At 45.0% G+C, this 22,323-nt stretch overlaps 1 protein-coding gene across 1 annotated transcript in view; it reads left to right on the forward strand.

Moving 5' to 3' along the window:
* Window positions 1-21,332, forward strand: part of LOC120943423 (interleukin-4 receptor subunit alpha-like) — a 106,489-nt gene extending 85,157 nt beyond the window's left edge. The window contains exons 8-10 of the mRNA XM_040356710.1: window positions 430-508; window positions 6,941-7,017; window positions 20,522-21,332. Coding sequence (XP_040212644.1) covers window positions 430-508; window positions 6,941-7,017; window positions 20,522-21,122 — 757 coding nt within the window. The 3' untranslated portion in view covers window positions 21,123-21,332. The remainder of the gene's footprint in view (window positions 1-429; window positions 509-6,940; window positions 7,018-20,521) is intronic.
* The last annotated feature ends 991 nt before the right edge of the window (window positions 21,333-22,323 follow it).

The raw sequence follows: 22,323 nt of genomic DNA on the forward strand, positions 1-22,323 counted from the left end.
TGTATAAATTATTCATAGGATCCATTATTGGCAAAAATGTGCCATTCATTTGGTTTTATTTTGGGTGTAGTGTTTACTTTTTTTGGTTAATTTGTGACATTTTCAATCACATAGTCAATTCAATTTCACTATCTGGCACTCACTATTGTTAGCGAATCTTTATTTATATTTTCACATTTTTATTTGTTCACTGTGTAGCAAGTTATTTACTATTTATTTGGAACACTTGTTTGGGAGTTATAAGTTTACATTCTATGGTATACTCACCAGTCCTCATATAGCTACTGGACTTTTCCAGTCACTAACACGCTTAATATTTTCTAACCAGCGCCCCCTAGCGCCACAAACATCAAGTCCAAAGCCTGTTGATACAGGCCCCTCATATATCACGGAATAGGCTGACCTCCCTCTGTCTCTTTTTAATACCAGCTGTAAAAGGAAATGGTGGAATAATATCCCAGATCCCAGTAACAGTCATCTGGCAATGGCCATGCTGCACACAACACAGGTAAGTGCTGCTGGGATGTTTTGGGGAAGAAAATTGTATTTTTAAAAATGTGGACAATAATGAGTTGTTTGCAGCCTGTCTGATAATACTTTTTTGAGAACCCCATAGATTTGAATAGGGCCATAGACTGAAGCTATGTACACATGGCCGAGATTCTAGTCAGGAAAAAAACGTTGGTTTTCCTGACGAGATTCCTGGCAAGCTTTGCTTTCTCATCGAGTATACACACACACCATTCAAAAGAACCGCCGTTCTTTTGAATGGCACGAACGCGGTGACGTCATCGACTACGACACTGCCCTTGTATGCTACCGCACATGCGTCGAAGTCTTTTCCAGCATGCGTGGGTTTCCATGGAGGCAGGTAAGCATACGCACGCTCGTTTTTCTCAGCAAAAAGCTCTCCCAGCAGCTTTCTGGGCATTTAGTAAGCAGGTGTGCATAACTCCCAACCTTTCAAAATGCAACCGCGGGCAGGGCCGGACTTACCATTGGCCTTGACTGGGCTCAAGCCCAGGGGCCCCACCCAATAGGGGGCCCCCTTTAAAAAAAAAAAAAAAAAAAAATTTTTTTTTTTTTTTTTTTTTTTTTTTAGGGGTCCGGAGGCCCCCAGGGCCCCGGACGGCAACCCCCCTTTTTTTATTTATTTTTTGTAAAAAAATGTTTTTTTTTATATTTTTTTTATTTTTATATATATAATAATATATATATATATATATATATATATATATATATATATATATATATATATATATATATATATATATATATATATATATATATATATATATATATATATATATATATATATATATATATATATATATATATATATTATTATTATTATTAAAGGGCCCAGGGTTCTCCAGGGCCCCGGATGGCAACCCCCCTTTTTTTTATTTATTTTTTGTAAAAAAATGTTTTTTTTTATATATTTCTTATTTTTATATATATAATATTATATATATATATATATATATATATATATATATATATATATATATATATATATGTTTTATTATTATTATTAAAGGGCCCAGGGGTCTCCAGGGCCCCCGGATGGCAACCCACCTTTTTTATTTTTTTATAAAAAAAATTACATTTTTTTTTATATATATATATATTTTTTTTTATTAAAGGGCTCAGAGGTCCCCAGGGCCCCATGTGGCAACCCCCCCTTTTTTATTTTTTTTATAAATGTTTATTTTTTTATTTTTGTTTATTTTTTTATTTTTTATTAAAAGGCCCAGAGGTTCCCAGGGGCCCAGAGGTCCCCAGGGCCCCCGGGTTTGGCAACCTCCCTTTTTTTATGTATTTTTTATAAATGTTTTTTTTTTTATTATTAAAGGGCCCAGAGGTTTATTTTTTCTTTTTATTAAAAGGCCCAGAGGTCCCCAGGGCCCCGGATGGCTACATATATTTATATATATTTGTTTTCTTCTTTATTTCTTCTTTTTTTTGTAAAGGCCCCCCCCGCTTCTCAATTTGCGGCAGCCCCCACGCTTCTCAATTTCAGGCGGCAGCACCCCCACCCCCCTAGGTTCTCTGCTTCAGGGGGCCCATGCCTTAAGCTGTGCAAGGGGCCCCAAAATTCCTGATGGCGGCCCTGCGCATACCTCCCAACACGCACGGATTCTGTGGGACTTTCCCGCACAGACAGCTTCTTCCCGCAGTCCCGCAAAAGGGTTAATTTTCCCGCACTGCAAGAGGAGGCAGCACGGAAGCAGGAGGGTGTGTGGAGGACTGTGGCTGCTGAAGGGAAGATAGCCGAGAGCCGGGCTAATGACAGTCTGTGGCCCCGGCTGTTGGCACAGGTGAGAGGCACTCCCCCCCTCAACAACTGCAAAATCCCCCCCCCCGCTCAACAACTTTAATGCGCTCCCCCCCGCTCAACAACTTCAATTCGCCCCCCCCGCTCACATTCGCCCCCCCCGCTCAACAACTTCGATCCCCCCCAATTCTCGGCTCCAGGGGGCCCCTTCAACACTCAAGCCCAGGGGCCCCCACCACCCTAAGTCCTGGCCTGACCGCGGGACATTCATTCAATTTTTTTATTTTTTGGACAATAAAGTTGGTGCGCGGGGGGGATACTACCGCAGGACGGACAGGGGGGGTTTTGCGGGAAGTTGCCGCTGATCGACCGACATCACACTTGGTAGGGGAAGGGGGTGCGGTCATATCTCATACTCCCGTGCTGTCACTGGCTACTCTTCCTCTTTCTGTGCAGGAAAATTACCGCTATTGCGGAGCTGCGGGAAGTAACAGTCTGAGCGGGGAAAGTCCCGCTGAATCCGTGTGAGTTGGGAGGTATTGGTGTGTCCAGTACCGAAAGGATTTTGTTTGGATGGTTTGTAGAAATTAGTAGGGACGGTTTCAGGCATGTTCAGACACAAGTCCAAACCCACCTGCGCTATCCCACTGGAAAGCTGTCAAAGCCAATTTTAAGCGTCAGAGGCATTACCTGCCCACAGCTACACAGCTGCAAGGGGCTTGTATACGTGGGGATACATGGCGGGGAATGCCTCCGCTACCTATGATTGGCTGTTAACTTTGATGGCTTCCTGGCAGGATAGCTCAGGTAGGTTCCAACTAGAAATTTGTCTGGTTCCACAGAGACCAGCCAAATTTCAATCTATTTATACAGTAGGAAGAAAATCTGGAAGGCCACATTACTGGAAACACCTTTATTGGAAATCGTCCTGAAAATCAAAGGTATTACATTATATAAACAGTGAAGGGAATAAACGCCGGCCAAAATGTTTTGAGCTAAACTAGCTCTTAATCATAGCACACTGATGTTAAAGTTCCACCCGAAAGTGGAAGCTCCACTTACCTGACCCGCCTCATGCTACATTTGGCACCTTTCGCGGGAAGGGGTAACTGTTTTTGACTGGTACCTATCCCCACTTCCGAGAGATCTCGCCATGGCCAAATCACTCTGAAGTTTTTCCCCCTTTTTCTTCCCCCGTCACTGGTATTTTCAGAAAGTGCAGCGCAGTAGGGAACCGGATGTGAAGCCGCAATGGCGGCAGCAGCACCCGAGAACCAATGAAAACATCAGCTGGGTTGCCGACATTGCTGGATTCCAGGACAGGTAAGTGTTCTAATATTAAAAGTCAGCAGCTACAATATATGTAGCTGCTGACTTTTAATCTTTTGCTGGGTGAGTGGCTACTTTAACTTAACATCTCATCTATATAGCAGGTAAAACTTTCCTTCTCCAGGTGACGCTAAACCGGATAATTAGATAAATAATCACCACAAACAATCTTTTCTAAACACATAAATAAAGCCATATAATACGCAAAAAAGACTTTTTGTATAATCTTCGAAATAAACTAAAGTATAATAACAAAATAAACACAATAAAATTCCCTTGTTTATAAATTGTAGCACCAAAAATCAGCGAGCTAGAACACCTTGGAGAGATGTAAAGTAATATAATATAAAGATATTCCCGTGCTGGCCAAGTCTAAAAGGTGGGGTTGCGCTAAAGAAATAAATAAATACACAAAAACATGCAAACTGCAAAAAAGTGGTAAAATGCTATACGATGAATTCCGATTGAACTCATATATAGTGCAAAGTGTGCAAACACTTACTATTCCACAAAAAAATATATAAATACAACATCAATAAATGATCAATAAATAAAGTGGCAGTGTGCAAAACTAGCAAAAAGTGCAAAATAGCAAAAAGTGCAAAAATACACTCAATGGCCCAGATTCTCAAAGACTTACGACGGCGTATCTCCAGATACGCCGTCGTAAGTCCGATTGGCCGCCGTCGTATCTATGCGCCTGATTCATAGAATCAGTTACGCATAGATTTGGCCAAGATACGAGCGGCGTAATTCTCCTACGCCGTCGTATCTTGGGGTGCATATTTACGCTGGCTGCTAGGTGGCACTTCCGTTGATTTCCGCGTTGAATATGTAAATGAGCAAGATACGCCGATTCGCGAACGTACGTACGTACGTACGCCCGTCGCAATTAGTTACGCCGTTTACGTAAGACGTACGCCGGCGTAAAGATAAAGCAGGTCTCTAGGTGGCGCATGCAAGGTATGGACGTCGGAACAAGCGTATCTTTTTACGTCGTTTACTTTGACGTCACAGGCATTGAGCCGGCGTATCTTTGGGCGTAAATACGACGTGATAGTGAGCATATATAAACAAGTACTCTAACACTTATTGAAAAGGTAAGTCCATTTAACAAAAATAAAGCACAACAGCGCTACTCTATAGGTGGTGTTATCACTCCCACCAAGCAGTCCAAAAATCTAAAATCAATGCTGAGAAGCAGATGAGAAATGTCCCAGAAGGAGTGTTGAAAAAAAGAAAAATAGCAGCGTGCACCATCCACCAAAAATCTTCTTAGGGCTCTTTCACACGGAGCGGATCCGTATTGATCCGCTCCGTTAGCCCGTTTGGCTCAGCGGGGATTCCTCCGTTAATCCCCGCTGAGCTGTCGGCGGACAGGGCGGTCCCCGCACACTGTGCAGAGACCGCCCTGTCTTTGCTCTGCTCTCCCCTATGGGGAATCGGATGAATACGGACTGTGTGTCCGTATTCATCCGATCTGTTCCGCCAGACGGAAGAAAAATAGGGTTTTCTTCCATCTGAAAAAGCGGATCTTTGCGGATGCGGATCGTTACGGACGTTAGCGGATGCATCATCCGCTAACGTCTGCAATACCATAGGGATACATTACAAGTCCGTAAACGGACTTGTAATAAACGGTCCGTTCGTCCGCCCGTGTGAAAGGGCCCAAAATTCACCAGTTGTGATCACTCGCCCCATCGGGGTTCAAACTCACCGCAATGAAATATAAAATACGCCTTTCAGTGAATAACACTTCATTAACCATGGATCTCAGCGGACAGCTTCTATCATGGAACCAGATGCTTTAAAGGGGTGGTTCCCCCTAAAACACATTGCTAACAATAGATTCGTAAGACCCGTTACACTGCGGGTAGGCTGGCTTTTTTTTTATTTTTTTTAGTACATACCGAGATCTCCCCGTCTCGTCCCTTGTCGGTGGGCGTTCCTAGTTGATTGACGTTCCTCGGACGGGCGCGTACGTGACATCACGACTTTCCGAAAGAAGCCGAACGTCGCTGCGCATGCGCCGTATAGAGCCGACTCTATACGGCGCCTGCGCAATGACGTTCGGCTTCTGTCGGAAAGTCGTGACGTCACGTATGCGCCCGTCCGAGGAACGTCAATCAAATAGGAACGCCCACCGCCAAGGGACGAGACGCCGAGATATTGGTATGTACGAAAAAAAAAAAAAAAAAGCCAGCCTACCCGCAGTGTAACGGGTCTTACGAATCTATTGTTAGAAATGTGTTTTAGGGGGAACCACCCCTTTAAGGACCCTCAGGCAAAACAAGCAAGAACAGAAAAAGCCACCATAGCGTAATTCAGCTTTTAATATGTAAAACCCTCAAGTCCCAGTACATCAGGCTCCCCTTATATATTCAACGTACATTCATTTAAACAGTAATAGGCATTTGAAAATATCACCAGATCCTCATGCGATCGGCGTCAGTGTCTCCTCCTCGCACCGCTGACAGGATACCAGGCAGAGTTACAGCTGCCTCGTCCTGCTTCGGTGGAGCGCAGGGATCCTTCAAATGTATGGTGTAGCATGCACGCGCATGCGCCGTTCGTTCGGCCATGCATCCATATGGGGTCACGCTTAATTTAAATACAACACGCCCACGACCTGCCTACTTTGAATTACGCGCGCTTACGCAGGCCGATTTACGCTACGCCGCCGTAACTTAGGACGCAAGTGCGTTGTGAATACAGCACTTGCCTCTCTAAGTAGCGGCGGCGCTACGCCCGCACAATGTAAAGCCGCCCTACGTGAATCTAGGCCAATGAGTGCTAAATGTGAAAGATGGTTCAATATTGCAATATAAATGAATAGGTGAGAATAAAGTTCTTAAACGTCCCATATAGTTAACAGTAGAAATAAAGGGGACCAATCTTCCAATGCTTCAAAAAACTTGATGAGAGTGTTTCCTTAATTGGAGTATTGAACCATGATGTATGTCCTCCACCAGTCTCCCAGAACTCTCACCTTACAGGCATATGGTAACAGGCACATCAACTTATCCCCACTCTTCTCTGCTATCCAATGCCAGAATCCTTTTCAGGCCAAACTTCTGATCATCCAATTTAAGCTGGCTACAAGCAGAATATTAAAGAACAACGCATGGAGGGGGACAGTCCCCTCCATGCGTTGTTCTTTAATATTCTGCTTGTAGCAAGCTTAAATTGGATGATCAGAAGTTTGGCCTGAAAAAGATTCTGTTAAATTAATTAACAAAAAATAAAATAAAACTACAGTTGTCTTTTAAAACTGCTCTCTACTGTCTACAAAAGGCATCATTATATGCTTTCAAATATTTTCCATTTCTTTAGGTACCAGGGTCAGAATCGGATGTGAACTGCAGCAATTTACCACTTAGGAACAATAAAAAAATTAAGAAAACCATTTGGTAAGCTCTTTCTCAGTTTTATATACTAAAGGGTCCTCAACATACAAGTGTAATGTTTTATTGGAGAGGGGAAGGGCCTGCATTACTAGACATACTACACCCATAGACACTAACCTGTCCTAACATTTTAAATGGGGTGATTGGGTAGGTTGGTTTTTAGGGACTTCACTAATTACTAGTCGCTCAGCAACAACTTTACTGCTGGTAAAAATTTCATAAGAGAAAGATAGGCCCACACATTTTGATATTTCCACAGTCTAACATTAGGGTTGAGCGAACCCGAACTGTAAAGTTCGGGTTCGGTACGGACTTTGTTTTTTTTTTGACCCGGACCCGAACAATTTGCTGAAAGTTCGGGTTCGGGTCCGGTGTTCGGCAATGTAATGGCGGGCTGCAGGGCAGCCAATCACCATTTGTTTTGCTACTGTGACTAAGAAGCCATCACAGCCATGCCTACTAATGGCATGGCTGTGATTGGCCAGTGCACCATGTGACCCAGACTCTATATAAGCTAGAGGGACATAGCACAGCTCGTCACTCTGCTTTAGATAGGGTAGGGAAAGGCTGCTGCTGATCTGATCTGAGGGAGAGATTTAGATAGGAGTCAGACTGTCCTGCTACAGAAATCATATTACACCAGCGCTGCATAGGTTCCTGTGAGATACTCTGCATTATATACTTTAGGGAAAGGTTCCAGATTGTTCTTATAGGGACAGAAATATATAGGAGTCAGTCCTGCTTCAGAAATCATATTACACCAGCGCTGCATATGTTCCTGTGAGATACTCTGCATTAGATAGTTTAGGGAAAGGTTCCAGATTGTTCTTATAGGAAGAGAAATATATACGAGTCAGTCCTGCTTCACAAATCAAATTGCAGCAGCATTGCATATTTTCCTGTGAGATACTCTGCATATTACACCAGCACTGCCTAGGTTCCTGTGAGATACTCTGCATATTACACCAGCACTGCATATGTTCCTCTGAGATACTTTGCATATTGCACCAGCACTGCATATGTTCCTGTGAGATACTCTGCATTAGATAATTTAGGGAAAGGTTCCAGATTGTTCTTATAGGGAGAGAAATATATAGGAGTCAGTCCTGCTTCACAAATCAAATTGCAGCAGCATTGCATATGTTCATGTGAGATATGCTGCATATTACACCAGCACTGCATATTTTACTGTGAGATACACCCTTTATATACTTTTCTTCTATTGTTCTATTCAAAAATCACCCATTTAGGGAAAAAATATATATTTTGCAGTGTTTCCTCCAGTGTTTGCAGTGTTTCCTCCATATCTGTACGTGTGAGATAAACCCTAACCCTAACCTCATCCTCCTAGGTCAAGATTTTTTTTTTATGTTATTTTAAGTTATTTCCCCATCCAAATTTATTTGCCATGCTCTTACTAACATTTTGCTGCCACGATTGACCCCCATGTGGGCCAGACGACTCTTGGTGCCACCCTGAAGGTTAACATAGGTCAAAGCCATGGCATTGTCGGTTTGCACCCTTACCGGGTGACCCTGTAACCATGATGTCCAATAATTCAGCACAAGGCTTATTGCCCGCAGCTCTAGCACATTGAGGGGGAAATCCCTGTTCCTTCAGAGTCCATTTCCCCTGGACTGTGGATCTTTTCATGACTGCACCCCAGCTGGAAAGACTGGCATCTGTGGTCACTACCTTCCATGACAGTGGAAGAAAAGACCTTCCCTGTACCTGATTCTGGTCTACTAACCACCAGACGAGACTTCCTCAAGCCTGGGGGGTTATGATCATGCAGGAATCCAAAGCCTGCATCCTCCTGCTCCATGCAGACTGAATGTTATGCTGCAATGCCCTGGAATGGAACTGGGCATACGGAATTGCCTCGAATGAGGAAACCATTCATTCCCAGAAGACTCATACAGAGTCAGACAGACGGGCATCTGTTTCGGCTGACCTGCCGAACCTGATCCTTTAGAGCCTCTACACTTCTTGGAGGCAAGAACACTCTTGCCCGGACTGTGTCCATGATAAGGTCTAAGTATTGCAGATTTTGAACCCGTTTTAGGGCCGATTTCTCTGAATTTATGATCCATCCGAGATGTTCTTATCACGTTTCTTATCAAAACTTGCAGTGATTGATCCCCGAGTAGAAGATTGTCTAAGTAGCCTGCAATCAATATCCCTCAATATCTTAGAAGACACAGTACGGGTGCTAGGACCTTTGTGAAGCTCCGGGGTGCGGTTGCGAGCCCAAAGGGCAGAGCCACAAACTGAAAATGTTGTTCCTCTGTGACAAAGCACAAAAGCCTTTGATGAGGTTGAAAGATTGGCACGTGCAGGTATGCATCCCTGATATCTATGGATGCCAGAAAATCTCCTTCTTGGAGAGAGGTCACGACAGAGTGTACTGATTCTTTTCGAAATGGCCGCACTGCGAGATAACGGTTCAGTGCTCTTAGATCCAGAATTGGTCTTATGTCGCCATTTGGCTTTGACTGGGACCTCCATGATCACCCCCTGCCGCCTTAAACGGTCTAGTGCTTGGAGTAATAAGCCCTTACTTGAAAGGTCCATAGAAACGCTGGAACTCACAAATCTTTGAGGAGGGTAACCGTGTAATTCCAGCCTGAGACACTGTGGAGATGACCCACCTGTCCTGAATTAGCGTTTCCCACAATCCCGGAAACTATAGTAACCTTCCTCCCACCCGCAGAGGGGCGTCCCTTCACAAGAAAGGTTTGGTGCCAGTATTAGCAGACTTTTGGACCCACGGTCTCTTTTGGCCATGGCCCTGCTGTTTACCTTTTGCAGCAGATCCCTGGTGCTGTCGGAACTACCTAGGGCCTGAAAAACCTGAGGAATTAGTGTGTGGCACCTTAAAAAAAAGGGCTGTGTAGCTACCTTTTTCACAGGAAGGAGGTAACTCTTTCCTCTAGATATCTTTTGGATGCACTTATCAAGATCATCCACAAATAAACGTTCTCCATGAAAAGGAAAACCAGCTAGCATCCTCTTACAAGCAAGCTCTGCTGACCAGCTTTTTAGCCACAAAAGCATGATCCTTCAAGGCTTAACATACCCCAATTGCTGCTACTATGGGCTCAATAGCAGAACCTGCCAGGGCAAAGGATGCCTTTAACAAGGCTTCAAGCTTCTTATCTGCAGGATCCTTAAAAACCTGTGTATTATCCAGTGGACAAGTTAAGGTCTTGCTCAGGGAGGAAACCTGCTGCATCCACAACCGGTATGCTCCACTTCTTACCAAAGTTTTTCCTCCATAGGATATAACAGAGAAAATCTCCTTGGAGAAATATCCTGTCTAGGAGCTCCCAGTCGGAATATACCACCTGCTTCAAGAGTGGGTGGAAAGGAAATACCCTTGTACCCTGCTGTGGTTTCAAGGAACCCAGGGAGGAACAAGGTGTTTCAGGGACCTCTACTTGAGGTAACTTAAAAGCTGTATGGACCATCTGTACAAAGAATGGATGAGAAGCTTTTGTGATTGAGATGCTAATATAATATGAGCCTCTTCAGACTCTGAATCACTTGAGGGAGATTCCTCTGCTTGCATATCAATTGCCTGACCGGCCATGACCTTTTCTACCTCGTCAACCCAGTCTTGCTCCAATATAGGAGGAATAGGGGAAGGGGACCTGTCACGCTTCCTGCCACTTTGTGTGACAGAAGCAATCATTCCAGCAATTTTACCCTCTAAAGCAGCCAAAGCTGATGCCAGGTCCTCTTTAGTAATAAACTCTGAGGTAGTAGTACTGGTAGTAGCCACAATGATAGACATAGCGGCTCATATTGCCCGGTGACATCCGTTTTTTCAGGAGAGGCTATTGCAGCAGAGTTCCATTTAGCTTCTACAGGGACCACTGATAGAACACATGTGCATGATAGAACACATGTGCCCTTTTGCTGCAACGCTCCCCCGCAGAACGCTTCTTTGGAAGACATAGCTTGTTGTAGCAATGGTAACTGGCTTTGTCACAATACACATTCCTCAGTACCATAATTCCCCCCTGGAAGAATCTTATACAATGAACTGTTCTTCCAGCTACTGTTCTTCACCAGCCAGAAACACTGTTGCAGGGAAAAATAGATAATAATTGGACCCTGGTTTTTCACAGGGCCACTTACCACCTCTGGAGAAAAGCAAGGAACGCCAGACTCAGTGCAGTATTATAAGTGCATTTATTATGACAAGACAAAACAGACAAATGGCTACTCACAAGGGGATGACATGAATGACCATATTAGTATAATGGTGTCCGATGTCACTCAACGGACCGTGGGATTGGTGACTGCTACCCAGGTTAGGTGGCAGGCCGCTGGAGGGTGGAGCAGCGATGGTGCCTCTTACAGTAAGTCCTGGGAGCCCTGTGAGCCGTTTGGTAACTGCAACATCCGGAGGGCCGAAACCGGGAACCGGAAATGCACCTAAGCGTGGAGCGCAAGCTCCGAAATTGGAAGTGACGTGGTAATCGATCGGACCAATGATATGACACGTTTCACAGCATCCGCTGTTTCCTCAGATCTACTAAGCTAACCAGAAAGTGAATTATTTATAGAAGGATGATATGCTGCAATTGGCCAGCGATTTATGGTGACACATATACAGAAGGTTTCTAGCAATAGTATAACAACTAATATAGTTTAGTAAGTAGCATAATAACATTACATGAATAACTAAGTTCAAAAAGGATGCCTATGGGAATTAAAATGTTAAAATATTAATATCTTAACCACTTCAGCCCCGGACCATATTGCTGGTCAATGACCGGGCAATGCACTGCGTCTCTTTAACTGACAATTGCGCGGTCGTGCGACGTGGCTCCCAAACAAAATTGGCATCCTTTTTTTCCCACAAATAGAGCTTTCTTTTGGTGGTATTTGATCACCTCTGCAGTTTTAATTTTTTGCGCTATAAACAAAAATAGAGCGACAATTTTGAAAAAAAAATGAATATTTTTTACTTTTTGCTGTAATAAATATCCCCAAAAATATATAAAAAATATTTTTGTTCCTCAGTTTAGGCCGATACGTATTCTTCTGCATATTTTTTCGGTAAAAAAATCGCAATAAGCGTTTATTGATTGGTTTGCGCAAAAGTTATAGCGTCTACAAAATAGGGCATAGTTTTATGGCATTTTTATTAATATTTTTTTTTACTAGTAATGGCGGCGATCAGCGATTTTTATCGGTACTGCGATCTTATGGCAGACACTTCGAACACTTTTGACACATTTTTGGGACCATTGGCATTTTTATAGCGATCAGTGCTATAAAAATGCATTGATTACTATAAAAATGCTACTGGCAGGGAAGGGGTTAACACTAGGGGGCGAGGAAGGGGTTAATTATGTTCCCTGGGTGGGTTCTAACTGAAGGGGGGGTGGGACTGACTTGGGGAAATGACAGATCGCTGTTCATACATTGTATGAACAGCGAACAGTCATTTCTCCCCCTGACAGGACCGGGAGCTGTGTGTTTACACACACAGCTACCGGTTCTCGCTCTGTAACGAGCGATCGCGGGTGCCCGGCGGTAATCGCGACCACCGGGCTCACGCGCGCCGGGACCAGGGGAGAGTGGGGGGTGCGTGCGCACGTGTCCCTATTGGCTACATAGCGAGATGATGTATACCTACATGATCTCGCGCAGCCGAGCCGACCTACCGCCATATAACTGCGGCAGCTGGTCGGCAAGTAGGTAATATATTAAAACGGAACTAGCAAAGTTTAAAAAAATATACGGATAACTATATGAAATAATTTAGAAGATAAAGGGATGACTAAATGAAATAATAATGTAAAATGTATGATAGTATACCAATCTATTAAAGGGACCAACAGAAAGGTATATAGGCCAGGATAGTGCATGCGCATACACATAGGTGACTGGAAAGGCTAACATATATGTCTCTATGGAGTCTAGAAAAAGAGACGTAAGCCCCATACACACGATCTGACTTTTTGACAACAAACTTCATAATGTCCAGGTTTTCAAAAAAATCTGACTGTGTGTACGCTCCATCGGACAAACTTTTTTGGTTTTCATCGGACAAAAGTTCGCTCTGCAAACGGACAAACGTTTCGGCAACAAAAGTCCTGCCGTGTGTACAGAAATCTATCGGACTTTAGTCCGAAGTACAAATATGCATGCTCAGAACCAATGTTAAAATCAACCAACAATAGCAGAAGTTGACCAAAGCGTGGCGGTAAAGAGCAGAAAAAACATGTGATTTTGGGAAAGTTTGCTGAAAAAGTCCTGTCATGTCTATGCATACAAAGTTCACGGCCAACACTCTTCGAACAAAAATCCACGGAAAAGTTTGTTTGAAGTCCGATCGTGTGTATGAGGCTTAAGAAGCATGTATACATATATGGTTCTAAGTTGTATTGGAACTGATAATGATAGACTAAAAAGAATATGTTATGTCTAGTATAAGTCCAGAGATATACAATAAATGACAATAACCATATATGGAAAAAGAAGGTCTATATATAATATAATTTCATGAATAGGATCAGCCACATGAATTGTAATACGTACCACATACATGAAAAGGAATTGGGCCATGTTACTAAACATAATAGGTGTGTATATATAAACAAATAAACAGAAAAAAAAGGGGAAGAAAAAGATGCAGAGAAAAGTTAAATTATATATCAGACAGGAGGCTCATATCTTATGCATTATCTTTCCTTTAATAATGCCCACAGCAGAAATACAACTTTAGTGGATTTTAGTAATAATAAAAGAACTTTTAAAACAAACTACAAGTCCCAGCAGCCCCTTGGGCCTATCAGCCAATCACGTGGTCTCTGCCAGTATATAAGGGGCTGCCCCTTTAATCACTTCCTCTTTCTTTCTGCTCACAGCAAGAAATCAGATAAGTACTATTCAAAGGAGTACTATTTATAGATTTATATATTATTTATTTATAGATTGTATTTTATTTTCACTGGGATTCGTGGATGGGACTTGTTCCTCCACGCTTCCCATCCATTTAGATATTGTCAATATTATGTACTCTTTTTCCCATTTTATGGTAATTTATATTTTGTCTATTATCATATGTCTGGGGAAGGTAGTGAACTTCTATTGTCTTAACAGCGCTCAAACGATCCGTTTGCGGCGTTATCAGTAAACTTCCTACTGCTGTTTTTCCCCTAGACTTTTATCTCTCCAGGCAGCGCCATTTTTTCACTGTCTTGGCGCCTTCCCTGCCTCCTCACACGCTCCGCGCGCTTCCCCTCAGTCACTCGAGTCTCTGGGGGGGGCGTGTCGAGCAAACCACACAAGACTCCTATCAGCGCTCAGTACGCTGCGGGGGGCGTGCCCGGCGGAGCTCCGCTCCAACCTACCAGCATGCAGGAGACGTAATCTCGCGAGATTACGCCCTCCTGAGCGGGGGATCTTCCTATTTTACGCCGCTGCTCCAGTGTGGAGTGAGTCGGCTGTACGGTAGGACGTCCCATAGTATCCCCTGCGGCCTACAAAATATATATATTTAAAAATCGATTAACCCCTTCCACGGCTTGCCTTTCTGACAGATACTCACAGTATCTGTTACTACCGCTGAGCGTATATATATATATATACCTCATCTACCCTAATACTGCACTTCTCAGCTACATTAGAGACCCATCATGGCTGACGAAGATTGCAATGAGTTCACTACCATGCCAGCTGAGGGAAATATTACCCCCCAGAACCCTATTTTCCTTACTGCTGCCCAGATACAGGAATTAATAAATCACTCAGTGCAAATAGCCATGGCTTCCGCCCCTGTATCACACCTGGCTGCACCTGTCATGCCTGGACCCCCAGGCCGTGGTGAACCGCCCACAAAGGGCAAAGCGACACACAAGCGCAAGCATGTTCCCACAACATACGACTCCCCGGCAGGGGAAGTAAATAATGTGCCCCAGGCAGCACCCAACCCGGTCTGCCGACCCACTACCCTCCCAGACTCTCACCGACCCCTGAGCCTCGGGGAGCAGCAAAAGCAGAGGCAGAAGTCCGCCAAACGGACCAAACCAGATTCCTTTGTGGACACGTCAGATTCGTCCACAGGATCTGAGGCGTCAGACGCCTACGAGTCTGATGAAGATACTGATTATGAGGGTAGTGGGCATATGGCGCCACCTGACAACGCCACCCCTGTAACCCAGGGCGAAATTATCTTAGACGCCAGGGGAGAACCCTTCTTCGACCCAGAAGGGATTTCTCACCCCCGCTCTGGCGAATGGGCCCCCCTCCCGGAGGTGGCCCAATATATTCAGTACTGGGCCCGTAGGTCCGTAGATAAAAATAACCGCAGTAAGCTGAGGGCGGAGTGCCCCCGACCCTGTATTCCGAAGAAGACGGTAGTCACCCCAGAGGTAGACCCGGTACTTCTCAGGTACCTTACCAAACAAGGTAAATACTCCAAAAAGGGTATTGAAAGATCCTTCCGGTCCATTCAGGACCGAATCCTCGACCTGTTTGGCCCAGTCACCAAAATACTGAACATTGCCGAACAGGCCTCCTCCACGGAGACCCCTGTCGACCTGGACCAACTTAGAGGTTGGGCCCAGAGAACAGTGTGTCTATTAGGCTGCGCCAATACCATTTGCTCCACGGAGCGTCGCCGCTCCATCCTGATGAGGTTGGACCCTCAACTGGCCCACCTCGCAGACTCAGAACCGGGCCCTTCAGCCGAAGGTATGCTCTTTGGCGATTCCCTTATTAAGGACATTAATAAGATGGTAGGATTATACACCAGTCTGGACAAGGCCCAATCATCCCTAAAAAAGGCAGGGTCAGCCAAAATTTTTCCTAGGGCCGGCAGAAACAGGGGCCGTTCTGCCGGTCGCTATTCCGCAGGCAGGCAGTACTATAGAGCTCCCGCTCAGTATAGCCAGGCTCCACAATCCTATCCAATCCCAGTGGCACAGCCAGCCCCCTTCTTCCCACCTCGCGGACGACCCTGGAGAGGACGCGGAGGGAGAGGCTACCCCCGCTCAAGACCTACTACCGGTGAGTGTCACACACCCGAATTCTTTTCACATTCTCTTGGGGGGAAGGTTGAGACATTTTATCCACGCCTGGTCTGCGATTACGGCAGACGCCTGGATACTCAACACGGTGGCGGGATATCAGATAGAACTGTACTCCTTGCCAGAAATGAATGTAATGCCTTAACCCATCAAATTCTCAAACAAAAATTCAACACTCATAGACCTAGAACTTCAGGCCCTTCTTACCAAACAGGCCGTGCTAGAGGTGGACCCTGTCTCCCCAGGGTTTCTCAGCAACCTTTTTCTAGTAAGGAAAAAGGATGGCGGATTTCGCCCAGTCATAAATCTAAGGACCCTCAATCAACATGTCGTCTACCGACATTTCAAGATGGAGGGGATCCACTATTTGAGAGACCTGTTACGCCCCGAGGACTGGCTAGTAAAGGTGGACTTGAAGGACGCCTACCTCACAGTCCCCATTCATCCTGCTTCCCAACACCTTCTGCGGTTCCTTTGGAGAGACAGGCTGTGGCAATTCACTTGCCTCCCCTTCGGACTCTCCTCCGCCCCGTGGTGCTTCACCAAATTGCTGAAACCGGTGGTGGCGGCCTTACGGAGCAGAGGCGTTCGGTTAATCATATACCTAGACGACCTCCTCATAATGGCCCGATCTCACCATCAAGCGATGATCCATGCCACCTGGACCGTCAACTTGCTCCAGGGGCTAGGTTTCGTCATAAACCACGAGAAATCCATCTTGACCCCTTCACAGGAGATGGAGTTTTTGGGGTTCTTAGTGGACACCAAACACTCTATACTTCGCTTACCCAAAGCCAAACTAACTACTATCCGCAAGGAGATTCGTTCCGTATTGTACAAACGGCGAGTATCCTTACGCGGTTTGGCCCGATTAGTAGGACTTTTATCGGCCTCTCTTCAGGCCATCTTCCCGGCTCCCCTCCATTACCGAGCCCTTCAGAGACTCAAAGTGCTCCACCTGCGACAGGGTCTTCGCTATGCAGACGAAGTACCTCTGGATGCAGAAGCAGTAGTAGAATTGCGTTGGTGGCTGAGTCACGCCATCGATTGGAACGGGAAGACCATCTTCAGCTCCAATCCGGATTACATTATAGAATCGGATGCGAGTCGACACGGCTGGGGGGCTCGCTGCGGAACATCCACCACAGGAGGGACCTGGTCCGCAGGGGAGTCTCTGCTTCATATCAATGCGTTGGAACTCATGGCGGCCTTCTTCGCCCTCAAGAGTCTCCTTCCAAACGCCTCCAATTGTTGCGTATTGCTGCGGATGGACAATGTAACCGCAGTCCAATACGTCAACCGCCTAGGAGGTTCCAGATCCAAAGCTCTGGCGAATCTAGCAAAGGAGTTTTGGCACTTCTGTCTGGAACGCAACGTCGTTCCCCTGGCGGAATACATTCCGGGTACCTCGAACTTGATCGCGGACTGGAATTCCAGATACCTCACAGATTCCAGCGATTGGCGGCTGGATCGGACGGTATTCCTTTCTCTGGTCCGGTTGTGGGGGCCCTTTTCCGTGGACCTGTTCGCATCCCGCCTCAATTGTCAACTTCCTCGCTTTTACAGCTGGAGGCCGGACCCCGAAGCCCTGGCAATAGATGCTCTTCGCCAGACCTGGCCACGAGGGACACACTATGCGTTCCCTCCCTTCTCCATGATCCTCAGATTTCTATTGCAGGTGGCAAACCTACAGGCTTCAGTTGTGCTGGTCACTCCCTGGTGGCCAACACAACCGTGGTTTCCCCTTCTCCTGGGAATGACTGTCGATCTTCCCAGGCTGCTTCCCCGTGTCCCCCATCTCCTTTCCAACCCTGCAGGAGAACCCCACCCTCTGGTGGTGGATCACAACCTGCACCTCCTCGCTTGGCTGATTTCGGGGTGTCAGGCGCAGATAGCGACCTTTCACGAACAGCTAGGGACCTTCTCGCCCTGGCCTGGGCCCCCGGGACTAGATCGGCATACCGATCGGCCTGGGGAACCTGGGTACGTTGGTGTGATCAACGGGAAATTGATCCCGTTCACGCACCTGTAGCAATGGTTGCTAACTATCTGGCGGATTCCTTTGCATCCGGGAGATCTTATAGCTCCATTAACGTGTATCGCTCTGCGATTTCGGCCTACCACTCCCCGGTAGATTCCCTTCCAGTGGGTAAACACCCCGTGGTGTGCCGTCTCTTGCGAGGCGTTAGGTTCCAACGTCCTCCTCGCCCCAGATATCAAAACACCTGGGACGTATCCAGGGTATTGAACATGTTTTCTACATGGGACGACAACGACGCTCTTCCGCTAAAACTGTTGTCTTTTAAGCTTACGATCCTTTTATGCCTTGTCTCCATCAAGCGCATATCCGATGTCAGAGCCCTGGACATATCCAGACGCCAATTCTCACCTCAAGGCGTGCAGTTTTCGGTAGTTCGTAGGACAAAAACAGGGATACAATCCGTATTCTATCCTTTTTTCCCATCGCATCCACGTTTATGCGTGGTTCGCTGTTTACAAGCGTATGAATTGCAGACGGCCCCGCTTCGGTCTCCGTCTCTACCCCAACTCCTTATTTCTTACGTCGGGCCACACCTACCAGTTTCCTCGGCCACTCTGGCCCGGTGGGTTAGATCCACCATGGACTTGGCTGGGATTGACGTTACACGATTTGGCGCACACTCTTCCAGGGGTGCAATGGCTACGAAGGTAATCACCTCGGGAGGTTCGCTTTCGGATCTTCTGAGAGCGGCGGACTGGTCTTCCGAAACCACCTTCCGCCAATTCTACTTTAGACCGGAGGAACACGTATCTATGTCGGTTCTGTGACTCGGTTATTAATTAGACGTATACTTTGTTGTTACTGTATTTATATCCATGTGTGACTTTGAACTTGCATAAGATATGAGCCTTCTGTCTGATATATAAATTGAGATTTTCCTAGCTTGTGACGGAAAATATTAGTTATATGAAGACAGGAGGCGAGTATCTTCCCTCCCGACCCAACCCTATCATGGTCTTTATTCTCATATTGTTCCAGGTTATTGATGACCGCAACACGCGAGCCACAGGCTGAGCAGTTTTCCGGAGGGATCTCCTTTGTTGTCCCCGTTGGGACCTCTACCTACTCGACTCACCGAATCCAAATCGTTGATGGTCAGAAGACTAGTTGGAATTGAAGTCGCGGTTTCAAGTCTTTGGCAGTTCGCTCCAAGAAAGAGGAAGTGATTAAAGGGGCAGTCCCTTATATACTGGCAGAGACCACGTGATTGGCTGATAGGCCCAAGGGGCTGCTGGGACTTGTAGTTTGTTTTAAAAGTTCTTTTATTATTACTAAAATCCACTAAAGTTGTATTTCTGCTGTGGGCATTATTAAAGGAAAGATAATGCATAAGATACTCGCCTCCTGTCTTCATATAACTAATATTTTCCATCACAAGCTAGGAAAATCTCAATTTACGGTATTGATTTCCATGAGGCGCCATAGAATAGAATAGAGAATATATGCAGAAAGTCTCTTGATTACAGAGACATAAAAATCTCTCAGCTGCAGTGGATTTTTCGGGTATAGATTCAATAATCCAGACATGGATCCACTTACCACCTCTAGTGGGCAAAAAAAAAAATTCTTTTTAGCTTTCTGCAGTTCTGGTAAGAGAGACACAGAGCAGAAAACCTGTGCCCTCTAGTGGGCAAAACAAGCATAGCCAATACATGTCGGCCAATACATTGTTGCAGGGGAATATATAACAATTGGACCCTGTTTTTTTTTACAGGGCCACTTACCACTCCTGTCGCAGGACAATATCCTAAGCCAGAGGTCCAGCCTTCACCCATCGCGGCAGGTTCTGTCATACGGACCTTCAAGGACTGGGTACCCTTTTAGCATGAGGGTCCACTCCCTTGGACCTGTACAGCACCTTGCAGGAATGCCTTAGCGCTGTGGTGTCCAGGATTCCACTACGCAGGGTCCATCACCCGTAGGTTGCATTACAGGCAAAACCTTGTTTGTTGATCCGTTAATCTTCTTTACAAGGCTTGGGTACCATTTATCTTAGCATAGTAGCTTTTTGAAATGGATCCGATCTAGAAATGCTGTCCCTTGATTTTTAAGAACCTGTGCGGGATTACAGCATGGAAGCTTACAGAGATCTCAACAAATGACCATCCACCATTTTAGACACTGGTAAAAAAAACTGTAGTACTTCCTGTAGGTGAGGGGTTATATAGGGGATCACTTCCTGTTTTTAGTTATTCTACCAGTGTCCATTCACCAATAGGTGGCGCATAACCCAGGTAGTAATGTATATGGCTGCTCTGTGTCTGTGATGTACGAGAAAAATTACTTTTTGTATTCCAAGGCAATCTTTAACGTATACAAAAATAAATCAAATATATCCATTACAATTTTGAGATGCATCAACTAGTAGTACCAAAGAAATTAAAATGTATTTATTTTATGTTTCGTTCTATTTTAGCAGTAAATGGCTTAAAAAGATGATCTCACGAAACCAAGATAACACTGACAAGCAACCCAAAACCCACAAATCAACTCCATATTATAACTGCATTGATCGAGCAGCTGTAAAAAATGTTTTCATACCAGAAATGATAGCGGTTGAAAGAACTTTAAGCCTTACCTCCTTAGTAGTTGATACAAACTTAGAGAATGAGCCACAAATTTCTAAAGAAAATCATGAAGAAGTTCAGCCCTTGGAATGTGATTTTATCAATAGAATGTTTTTAGACATTTTAAACACTGACAGCAAACAGGATAAAGTGATGGATCTTTCTGACAATGTGGGAACTAAAAATATGAATGGCTCCTTGCGCCTCGAAGATATCAGTTATGAAGATGGGAAACACATCGGTTTACTATCCAATTACACCCGAGTAAATTCACCAGCAGAAACACAAAGTGAAGATTTTAATCAAGGCCAATACAAGACCGTTTTTGATGACTCCTACAAACTGATGGTGTCAGATTCGCCACAGTCCCACTGTCTGAAGACAGTTAATTGCACTAATCACAGCTTAATGCAGAAGTCAGAAGCTTGCGTTACCGCTCTCAAAATATAAATTAAGAGAGCCCACGATTGTAGATGCGATGAGGTAATGTGATCAGCTCGACGGGTACTGCAAAGAAATACGCGAACAGGAGAAAATATGACCAATCACTTTTATGACTGAAGTGGTTTTCCTTTTACATAACAATACATATATTGGCATATTAAGATTTAAATGTCGGGTTAATCATCTAACTAATTAATATTGTATTGGATAGATGTATGCAGGTGGGGGTGGGGATGGGGTGGAGGGGAGGGGTTTAGTTTTGATTAGGCACATAATGGTCTAATATTGGCCATGTAATGGGTATATCACTCTCACTATGTTTTTTTTTTTTAGGGGAGTTAAAGAGCAAAGGTAAATGGATTGGAGGAAGTAGAATAGAGATATATATATATATATATATATATATATATATTTATGTGTGTGTGTTTTGAGGGGATGGGTAGTGGTGGTCTCTCCCCTTAGGGAGACTCGCCTCATAGTAGGAATGGAGGGGGGAGGGTCATGGTATGGGGGCTTATATATAAGAGGGGATGTGAGTAAATAAGGGAGGGGTGGGAGAATGGGAAAGAAGTAAAAGACACTAAGCACTTAACAGGGGGTGCCCCACCCTTTCTTTTATAGGTGGGGAGTTAAAGAGTAAAGGTAAATGGATTGGAGGAAATAGAATAGAGATATCATGTTATTCTTGAATCCTCCCCTTTTTTTTGGGGGGGGGGGGGTTGTGTGTTTTGAGGGGATGGGTAGTGGTGGTCTCTCCCCTTAGGGAGACTCGCCTCATAGTAGGAATGGAGGGGGGAGGGTCATGGTTTGGGGGGCTTATATATAAGAGGGGATGTGAGTAAATAAGGGAGGGGTGGGAGAATGGGAAAGAAGTAAAAGACATTAAGCACTTAACAGGGGGCCCCCCCACCCTTGCTCCCAGCACAGAGACCGGGGTCTCACCTAGAGACCCGGGTCCCTTACTAACAATCTCATTATTCCAGGGCACCTGATTGGCTACCGCAGTGATCAGTCACTGTGCAGCCGCCTCTGTGTTTCTCTCTGTGAATGGAAGAGATAAGATACATTGCATCTTTCTCTCTCCTTGCAAAGAGAGAACAAAAAAATAAAAAATTGATCTAGGTCAGTGCCATGATTAGTGTTTGGGTCAATATATTTTGGGCAGAATTTTTTTTTTAATTAGTGTTAGTATGTTTTAGGTAGGGCA

This window comes from Rana temporaria, chromosome 6 (assembly GCF_905171775.1).
Source record: "Rana temporaria chromosome 6, aRanTem1.1, whole genome shotgun sequence".
Taxonomy (NCBI): Eukaryota; Metazoa; Chordata; class Amphibia; order Anura; family Ranidae; genus Rana; species Rana temporaria.